Source organism: Cebus imitator, unplaced genomic scaffold, assembly GCF_001604975.1.
Source record: "Cebus imitator isolate Cc_AM_T3 unplaced genomic scaffold, Cebus_imitator-1.0 Scaffold653, whole genome shotgun sequence".
Lineage (NCBI taxonomy): Eukaryota > Metazoa > Chordata > Mammalia > Primates > Cebidae > Cebus > Cebus imitator.
The window spans coordinates 451,982-463,077 of record NW_016107968.1 but is presented as its reverse complement, the minus strand read 5'-3'; the positions used below and the strand labels follow the sequence as shown (position 1 = coordinate 463,077).

At 36.4% G+C, this 11,096-nt stretch overlaps 1 protein-coding gene across 2 annotated transcripts in view; it reads left to right on the top strand.

Annotated features, from left to right (window-relative positions):
* The first annotated feature begins 676 nt into the window (after nt 1-676).
* Nucleotides 677-11,096, top strand: part of ZNF711 (zinc finger protein 711) — a 28,667-nt gene continuing 18,247 nt past the window's right edge. Inside the window, exons 1-2 of one of the 2 annotated variants that reach the window (XM_017517926.2) lie at nt 677-1,055; nt 4,486-4,590. In XM_017517926.2, coding sequence (XP_017373415.1) covers nt 4,512-4,590 — 79 coding nt within the window. In that variant the 5' untranslated portion in view covers nt 677-1,055; nt 4,486-4,511. The remainder of the gene's footprint in view (nt 1,056-4,485; nt 4,591-11,096) is intronic. The other variant, XM_017517927.2, reaches the window with a different exon arrangement.

Genomic DNA, 11,096 nt, shown 5'->3' with positions numbered 1-11,096 from the left:
ATTTGTAAATATTCAAATGATTTGCAAAAATGAAGAGTTACTTTAGAATCGTATCCTTTCCCTTCTTAAACACTGCTATTGATTCCAAATGCTTATAGAATTAAAGCTAAAAATCACAGAGCATAAGACCCTTTGTTTACGCAATCTAGTCCCCACCTATCTTTCATCACATCTCATCACTCTTTTCCTCACTCCTTACCCAGTGAATTTCTCACTGTCCTCCCACTTTTCGCAGACAGAAGCTGAAAGTGACACATTCATGAGATATTTAGTGTTCAATTCATTGAGGTTACTTGTTCACCTTTTCCTTTCTATGCCTTTCTTCACTCTCCTTTACTTTCTCCATGGAATTGTCTACCATTACAAAACAGAAAAGAAATGAAGGGAGGAAGGTAGGGAAACTGCAACACACACACGGGTTTTGCTGGGGAGAGGCATACCTCATCACTCTGGCCAGCCTAATTTGTCAAATCCTGGAGGACAGGGCCAATAAAAAATTTTTTTAACGTCGTCCAACATCTATTAGAGGTTCAGTCAATGATTTTCCCCCTCCCTTTCTTCGTTTCCCTTGGGAAACCTGGAAAACAGAAAATATTCCCACAGAAACTCCTCAGGGGCGCGCCAAGATCTGGGCTTGCGCACTTGGACTTGGCCGGCGCTCAGCCCCCGCCGCAAGCCGGCGGGGTCTCGCACTAACCTAGCGTGGGCGCCTCGATCTCCCGCGCGCGCGTGCGCGAGACCCCCCTTTGGCCCCCTACCCTGCAGCAAGGGTAGCGTGACGTAATGCAACCTCAGCATGTCAGCAGCAATATAAAGGAGAACGAGGAGGCGCGCCTCCCAGACGCAGAGTAGATTGTGATTGGCTCGGGCTGCGGAACCTCGGAAACCCGAATGCGAGGACCTTAAGGGATCCACAGCTGCCGCCCCCCGCAGCCATCCGGAGCGCGGTCACAGTCCGACTGGCGGCACAGCGGCGGCGGTGGCGGCGTCGGCGGCAGCAGCGGCGGCGGCGGCGGCGGCGGCGGCAGCGGCGGCAGCTACAGCTGCAGCAGCAGGTAAGGAGACTCCTGAGGAGAAACTAGAGGGACGTGGATCCACCGCGTTCAGTGTCTCTTGTCTGAGGGGAGGAGAGGCTCACACCCAGCGTGTAGCGTAGGGCGAAGGGAACAATGGAAGTGGCGTCCAGTGCCTGAGCTTTCCTACCGCCTCGGGCGGAGTTTTCCTATTCAGCCGCAGCCGGGGGCTGGAGGAATCGAGGGAAGTAAGGGTTTTCCCCCTTAGCTAGCCTCCTCTTTCCCTAGGCCAGAGCCCCAGGGAGCTAGAGCCGTCGTTGAGACCGTCGGTGGTTTAGGGTGACGGGAAAATGGCGGAAAACAAAACGGTGAAGTGAAGAATGCAGCGTCCCCCTGGCATTTTCTCTCAGCTATCCCCCACCCCATATTCCTTTCACTGGCGCCCCCGTTGCCTCGCCCCTGCCCCCTGACCGCGCTAATGGTAACCTTTGGAATGCGCGAGGGATGGCGGCGTGTGCGAGGAAGTGGCACCAATCGGCATTTTAGGGGATTCAGAGCCGTCAGAGACTGGGAGTTGGGGGGGGCGTGTGCGACAACTGTCGCCTCCACTAAAACACCACCATTTTGGTTCCCAACCGTCTCCCACGTAGCGGGGCAGACGAAGCTGGAGGAGGCTGAGGGGCTGGGCAGCACGGCGTGGGTAGCAGCGGTGGCGACCGCTGCACCAAGTGAGAGGAGGGAGGAGGGGAAAGGGTATTCCTATCTCATCGGTCTCTTCCTTTCTACTGCGAGGGTTCTCTTGTTAGGTTTAAGATCTAGTCAGATGGATAATACCTCAGAGGGCACGTGTGTGCATTCTGCTCGAAATGATTGAAACTTGGCGTGGTCGTGGGAAAAGGAGACTTCTGCGGGAAGAGGGCTGCGTCCAAAGCTGCAATACTGCTGCTTGCCAGGACTCCTTTGTCTCCCATTTCTGCAAATACTACTTTCGCATTCTCTTGTTCTGCCGCCTTACCATTTCTCATCTATCCGTCACCCTATTGACATCACTGAGACGCCTAGGTCCTGAATGAGCTATGTTAGAACAATGTTTTCCAAAGTTACTCAGATCAATGCCTTTTTTCCCCACCCTCTTCAGTGAGATCCTCCAAACATTGTGGTTGATGTTTTGATTAATATGATGAGAGTAAAATTTTCTTTTTGTGATTTCTGCTCCCCATGCATTGATGGAAAGGTGTTTATTTGAAACGTACTTGGTGGGTTATCTCTATTCAGTACGGATGTGAGATACACTCTGGAGAAGACCAAGAAGCCTAGCTATCTCTATTGGTTATTAAATACTTAAGACTGCTGTTTTCATATTTCATTTATTATTGATTTTTATCGAAACTTCCTATGTGTGGCAAGATACTCCAGTTTATTTGGTGTCCACACAGTGTAATACTTTTATAATAGTTGCACGATGTGTTGTAATTTTTACACTTCACTGAGTGCTAGTGCAGACTTTTCAGTATGGATTTGGCAAGGATAAAGCTTGTCCTTGGTTCTCTTTCACTTTCTAAAATAAGGTGTTGCTTGTGATTTTTAATATGTGTTTTAGAGAAGGTTTTGGTTTAATCTAGTGGTAGCATTCTAAGTATAATAACGTTGCTAAAGTAGTCAGTAGTTGTTTTTGTTGGAATCCCTTTTGTTGATTTTTAGATTACTACAGATTTAAGCATATGAGCCCTTCGCAGCGTCACTATGCAAGTTCAGGTGTAAAGAAAAATATTAAGTCGTGTAAGAGATTTAGTGAAAAATATCTGATTTTGAATGTATTTTTATAATAGGTAAAGAGCGTTTTCCCCAAGAAAAATAACATAGTACAGAAGGAAAAATAAAAAGAAATTACTGCAGATTTTACTTTACAATTTGTAAGAAAATCTACAATTCTTCAAGACACTCATATAAAGGTGATTTAAAAATTACTTATTTTATTTTACTTAATAGTTAAATAAAATTAAGTTTTAAAAATATTTTAAGACATTTATAGTTCTATTAGTTATGTGGTAAAGAAAGTAATTAATTAGAATCCAAATAGTACGCTGTCTTAAATGTGAAGAACAAGTTCCTTTCAGATTTATTTTGTGAGCATTCAGGTAGCTTATTGTGAACTCTCAGCCCCTGGACCTCATTTTGCATAACAGCAAAGGAGAAAACAGTGTGGCACTTGAAAAAAGATAAAACACAACTAAGAATTTCTAAAAATGTGAAGTTTTGCTCACACATAAAGTGATTCTGTCTGAATCGTTTGATATACAGAAATGTCACCTACTTCTGTAGCATATATATGTATATGCCTGAAATGTTAATAGGCCATATTAACTCTATGAGAGTTAATATGTGAGACTCTGTGAGACTCTCCTGCCTCCTGAATACAAACTTAGCCATACCCCTTTATTTTAGAATATATGAAGTTGTTTTACATGGCACCATTCTAAAACTTTCATTAAGGATGCAACTTTATCTGTTGTGCAATATGGTACAATTTATTAAGCACTCCTACGTGAAAAGGAGTTGATTGCCTTATAAAATTGACAGGTTTTTGTTGATTTACTTAGAGTCTTATGTTTGAAGAGAAAATGCACATATGTATTTCTAAGAAATATATTGAGTGACAGCATCTAACTATGTTCCAAGCTATCAAATCATCTTAAATATAGGTTAAGTCATTTTAAATGAGATAGATTGAGCCGTTGTTTTCAAAACCACCGTGAAGCTAGTATAATTTTATTAATCACTAATAAAAAGTCAGTTGTACAATTACAAGTAAATGATATGCTGAGATAAATAATTGTCAAATGTTTATATGTGATCGATCTTATTTCTACCATATTTAGGAAGCAGTCATGTTTCATGAGTCCTCAAAACAGAGACAAGAGAATGTAGTAGAGTGAGGCCAGAAGTCCTTTCTGGTTCAAAGAACTCCGGGGAAACTGGGATAGAACATTTTACATTATAAGTAGAACTCTGAGAGCCAGAGGTGAATACAAGTTTATCTGCAGAGCTACGCTGCAGGGCTGATCTGGGTCTGGATGAAATTCACTAATACTAGACTTCTGAGTCCTCTAGTGATGTATAAATATCCTAACTATTGTTTGTTATCATCTTGTTCTTCTTTTATAACCTGTGTTTTACCTGGAACTTTAACACTGCAGTTTTGTTGTTTTGCTTTCTTCTATCACTTCCCTAAGGCTCATCAGCTTGACTGCCCTTTCGTCTCCATTATTTTTGGTTTACTTGCACTTGGCACTTCTTTTATTTATGGTTGTCATATAAAGCATCTAAACATGGTTTTTCTTTGTTTTCTTTCTTTTGTAATGAGATTTCCACACTTAGTAGAAAGGCATATTGCCAATTGCATCTTGTTCTCAAAACAACTAACTTTGGGCTAAATTAATTTAAGCTATTTTAAAAGCCATTTCTTTTGCAGATATTGGTGAATGAACTTTGCTAAGTATGGATTCAGGCGGTGGAAGTCTTGGATTGCACACACCAGACTCTAGAATGGCCCATACCATGATTATGCAAGATTTTGGTAAAGCATTTTCTTTGTTGTACTTTTTTCTTTTTTAAAAGTAAGGGCATAATAAAAATTAAAAATAAGTTGAGATAGGGGAGATTTACAATGAAAATTTGTTCTTTTATGAGGGAAATACATGTATAGAGCTTATTCTCATAAAACTGAGTATCAGTGGTCTACTTAAAATCATTCTTACAATTTATGGGAAGGTTGTGTTAGGAAAACTTGAAATGTAGTGGCAATATGTTACTGGAAATGAAAAACTCAATTTACATAAATAACTACATAATTATTTATATCACATTCTGTTCTGATAGTATATATCAGCTCTCACGTGTAGGAAATGTTAAATTGGCTTTCTAAAATAGATTATAAGTTGCATTGTTAATAAAATTGGAAAAGGAAGTGCCTACATCAACTAAAGGAATTAGATGCTTATATAGTGATATGCAAAATCATTCATTACGTGATTAATTATATTGTGATGCTGTTTCCTCAGAAAGTTGTTACCATTAGAATACATCTTTCCTTTTTTTAAAAAAAGAAAAAAGAAAAAGAAAAGACTCCTTACTCTTGTGGCTGGGTTTGTTAGTAGCCCTTTACTAATAGTCATTTTGATGAAGATGCCAAGACTCCATTGACATTCAACAAAAAAACTGAATTTGGGCTGGGACGGTCTGAATTACAGGGGAGATAGAGCTATTTGAAGTATAAAAGGCAGGGATGAGATCAAAAGAGTTGAAGATAAGATTGGAGTGAAAGCAGAAAAGACAAATGGTGAATTGGGATAAAAGAACAGGAAACGAGGCAATGTGGAATTGCTGAAGCTGAAATTAGTGATGGGAGACTAGAACTGTGATACTTTGCTAAGTTAACAAAATACTACTACTGTTCTTTGATAATATGAATATTATTTACTCCCCTATAGTAAATCCTACAGTGATGGAAGTCAGTAAAGCCATGGCAGTGCTGTTAACTGTGTAAACTTGGATGAATTACTGAATTACCTTTTATGATTGCACTAGATAACATTTAAGGTCCTCTCCAGTTATATAATTCTTTGAAATTTCTTTCTGATGAATGGAGTAGTCCAAGATTGAATGTGAGTTAATTGATGAAATATAAAGAAATAGTGGATTTATTCTTCTGAAAGCTAAGTAAGTTTTGTTGACTACGGATGATTTAGAAATGACTTTGGGTGAAAAAAATGCATCAATAAATTCTAGAGGAAGGACAATAGGGCCAAAAAGTAAGAGATTAAAGATGTTCTCATGAATTCTTTAGTAGAGTTGATAGCTTTTAGAATACTGGAACACTGGAATTTCAGTATGGTAAATAAATTTTGGTTGAAATGTCAACTTTATTTTTTTACCTTTTAAAATATTTTTAAAATGGAAGTAATATAGTAGTTTCTCCATTTAATGTAAGATATTTCCTATCCTGTAGCTTTTGATAAAATGCCAAAACTCACTTCATTCCTGAGGAGTTGCCTATTAGCTAGTAAAGTGTGATTCCTTTCAAAAAATGAAAAAAAACTCTGACTGGTGCTGGTGAATATTTACATAGTATTCCTCTTAACCTTCCTTTCCATTGTTTATCCTCGATGTCTTGAGGGTTAATTTCTCCTTTATTACATCTAATACTTTTTTTTCTTTTAGTTGTTAGGGAAATAGAGTATGCATATTGAAATATTTAATATATATGTTTTTTCTTCTTTGCTTTTTATTCATATAGAATTCACATACCATTCCATTCACCCATTTTTATAAAGTATACAATCCTATGGTTTTTATATATTCACATATTATATATTGTGATTATATCTTATATATTCACACATTATATATTGTGAATATATTTTATATATTCACAAAATTATATAACTACCACTAGTATATAATTTTAGAACATTTTCTTATCCTAAAAAAGACACCTCATACCCATTAGCAGTTATTCCTCATTCTGTCTCTCCCCACCAGCCCTAGGCAGCCACTAATCTTTCTATCTATGGATTTAATTATTCTGAACATTTTATATAAGTGGAATCATAGAATATATGGTCTTTGTGTCTGGCTTCTTTCACTTAGCATGGTAAGTGTCATCCGTGTTATAACATGTATCAGTATATACTTCATTCATTTTCATTACCAATGATACTCCATTGTATGGGTACACCACATTTGGTTTATTCGTTTATCATTTGATAGACATTTGGTTTGTCAGATTATTTTTATCCACTACAAATATTTTGTGTTTGACAAAATAAGCTTTGCATCTTAGATTGGAGTATGAGTGCCTTTGGAGGCCTGTGGCATTGTACCAAGGCATATCTGAAACCACAGAATAAGTAGCATACCCTCCTGGAGTTTTTCTTTTTTTAATTTGAATTGAGGAAAATACGTATACACACATATGCCTATATACAATTAAGCTGCATAAATATGTAGAAAGTAAGATTTTCATTCACTATCCCCTCCCTTTTTAGAAATAATAAAATTGAAAAGTTCACAAAACTTTTAATTTTTAATTGGTATTTTCATATTATCATTTAAAGACCTCTCTGAAATGAATTTAATAGAGCAAATAAACTGATATATATCAGAAAAAAGTTAAAGGCACATTTTGTTGTTGATGTTGTTGTTGTTATATACATGTTTATGATTCAACTGCCTGCTAGTATTTTGGATTAGTGGTTTTTCTCAAATGATGCATTCTTTTTTAATTTCATTTTTATGCTCTCAAATTAAGGTATATAAATCAATGGCAACTGAATTACTTTTACATTTTGGTAAGACTATTTTTCTGAATTTGCTATTAGATCAAGAATAACTAATAGAGGTAATGCTCGCTCATTTGTGCTGAGGGATAATGTTGACCTAAAATATGTCAACTTTCCATTTGTCCTTGGTAAATTCTGAATTTTAAAAGGCAGTAACTCTCACTCTATTTTTGATATGCAATTCCAAGCACAATTTCATTAATAGACATTTTCATTTTTTGTATGATATTTTGTGAAATGCAAAAGTTGTCAAACAGACCTAAACCTAAGAATACATTTATTGGGAGGACTTTTGGAAATGTTAGCCCTGATAACTTAGATTTCTTCTGAAAGCAGCCCCCCATGCTTATCTTACCTCCCTGTTAAAATTTCTAAATTCTGAAATTTTATTAGAAATTAGATACAGTCTCCTTAAATTCTGTTAGCATCAAAACTTAGATATTTGCAAACCCCTAAATTATTGTCATTTGTGAAACTTAGAGTTTAACATACAGAGAGCTAACCAAATAAGAACACTATATGGCACAAGATCTCCAAATTCTGTAAGGTTCTTGATTGGGAATATGACATGACTACAATACAGAAAATCTGAAACATTAATTTAATGCAGAATTCATTGGAACAATTTCCTTTGAAGAATATTTGAGACTTGAAAATTTACAACTTTGTTCAATAACCTTGCTGGTGTCTCAGTGTAATAGCTGGCCTTGAAGTGTGAGATTAAATTTAATACTTGTTTAAGATTTAATGCTGCAAAAAGTCTGTGTTGTTTTGATATATAAATAGCCAAACATCCTTAGATAGTGGTCCAAGACAGACCTGACGTAACAAATTTTATGCTGTCATTCTGGTGAAGTTCCAAGTATTCACATTTAAATGAAGTAACTTCAATAAAATAGGAAATACTTGAAATTAGGACATGTTTCCTACTGTTGTCTGATTATTTAATTTCATACTTTTTAAATGATTTTTTCTTATTGTTTATAATTTTCTAAACTAGTAAGATAAATTATTAATGCAATTTAATGCTGTTTTCTAAACGATTTAAAATTTAAATGAGTGACCACGTGATAGGCCATTTTACTCTTTATCTTAAGCTATTCCTGTAGCTGTACCTCACTTAGTTAATCTTACACATCTCATTAAAAAACAGTATCTAGGGTAAATAAACTCTAACCTCCTTCCAGGCAAGTATAAAAAAAGCCAGTCTGGAGTCAAATAATGAGTTCAGTTTCCAGCTAGGACTTTGTGGCAACCTTACATAACATCTGTAAACCATAGTTTCTCCCTATTTAAAATGAGGATAATAGTACTCACCTTATACAGTTGTTCTGAGGATTAAATGAGATGATACGAGTATTAGCAAGTTGCTTGTTGGATAGTCAGTGCTCGATAAATGTAACTAATGTATAGCTAAGTAAGTGACTTTGTTCAGAAATTTAGTGGACTCCAGCAGATGAACTGATGAGAGGAACAAGCAAAGTTTAATAAGAGGCATCTTGGATCTTGGGCTAAGTAATTTGCCAGTACCCTGTGAGGGGCTTATCAGTTCTTGGTCTAGAATCCTTAAGAGCATTTGGTTCAGGGTAAACAGACATATTTGGATTTATTTATTTATTATTTTTACTTCTGATCTATTTTTACCTATAAGTTCCTGCTAGAGGCTATGTGAACTAGCACTGTTCCTTCAGTCCATCTTCTTAGAATCCACCCAACCAGACTGATCTGAACTCAGGTCAGCTCTAGCATTATTCTATCCTTCTTTCCTTCCCTATGGTCTACTTTCAGGAACCAGACTAATCTTTGACTGGGTTCAAAAATCAGTGGAATTTCCCATATTTTATATCTTTGGTTTGTGAATAGATTTTTGTGACTTGGTAATGTTATTGTTTATATATGTAGAATTCCAGTACAGTGAATTTTACAGGATTAATATTTAATTTTACCTTGCTAAAAACCATATTCCCAATCTGATTAAATGCTAAATTTGAATCCTCACCTCCTCCCCATCTCTGAAATGGCCAATGGAGTGACAACTAAATTAAAAATACTGGTTTTATACATACTCCCTTCGTGTATCAGACTTCCAGGATGGTGGCTGTGTACTTTGGGGGTAATTTAGTGGTTTAGGTGAGAGTTTCAGAATGGTGAGAATGATTTAAAAGGGTTGAAAGGAAAGTATCCCTAAAGCTCTGCTGAAAGTTTAGCTTTCCCTTTTCACCTTGTTCTTTGATGTGTTAGGATATTGATGGTGTCCATTGGTTTCCATTCTAACTTGTTAACTAACTTTCATAATGCATTGATTAAAAATAATGAACACTGTATGGCAAATGACACTCTTTCAGGCACTAATTTATAGAAAGTGATCAAAAGGTTTTGTACTAGAGGATTTCTTGTAAATAATTTATTATAACCAGGTCCACAAACCCTCTTAATTTGTTTACTGTACCACCTCAGGGAGCAGAATTCCTCATGAAGCGATTTTACACTCATACAGCATTTACAGGGCAGATAGGAGTTGGTGTTTACCATGCTGCTCAAGAAAAACATTAAAGCTTTATTCCTACAGATTTACTGTTGTCAAACCAAATCTTAGTCTAAGCTGAGTAGAGAGCTTTTCCCCCAAATCAGGTATTGAAATATGCCTTCCAATTTTGGATATAGTAATTCTCATAAGTTAAAGAAGTTCAGACACTTTGATGTTTATAATACATATTTTATAACAGTGTATTTTATTAACTCACTTAACATATTAGTATCTTTTATGTATATGTACCTTTTTATTTTAAGTCTTTGAAACAATTATACACTCACAGGCAGGCAATAGAACAAAGGAGTACATAGAGTCCCATGTACCCTTTACTTATCTTACTGTAATGGTGGCATCTTACATAACTGTAGTACAATACAGAAACCAGGAAATTAACATTTGTGCATTACTGTTAACTAGACTACAGACCTAATTCAGTTTTCACCATTTTTCACCATTTGTGTGTGTGTGTGTGTATGTGTGAGTGTGAGTGTATATAGTCTATGCAGTTTTATCCCACATATAGATTTGTGTATATACCACCATAATGAAAATGCAGAGCTGTTCTATCACTATATATATGCTATCCCTGTGTGTTCACACACACACACACACACACACACACACACACCCTTGGCAATCAATAATCTGTTCTCCATCTCTATAGTTTTATTATTTTGAGATTATATAAATTATTCCATTTATACGTTATGCAGTATCATAAACTTTGGTGATTGTCTTTTTTTCCCTCATCAAAATTTTCTGGAGGAAGTTCAGGTTGTTGAATGTATAAACAGTGTGCTCATTTTTATTGCTGAGTAGTATTCCATGGTAGGGATGTGCTGGAGTTGATGGAACCAACCATTTACCTGCTGAAGGACACTTGGGCGGTTTCTAATTTTTTGAGTAATAGCTACTGTGAGCTGTTAGAAATATTTATATACAGGTTTTGGTATGAACATGTATTTTAATATCTCTGGGGAAAATTGTACTAGATTGCAATAGTTGGATTGTGTAGTAAGTGCATATTTAGTTTTGTGAGAAATTGCCAAGCTATTTTCTAGAGTGGCTGCTACTATTTTACATTTGCACCGGTAACATTTGAGAAATCTACTTTCTCCACATCCTTACTAGCCTGTGGTGTTATCACTGTTTTTTATGTTAACTGTTTTCATTGGAGTGTAGTGATATCTCATAATGGCTTTTATGTTT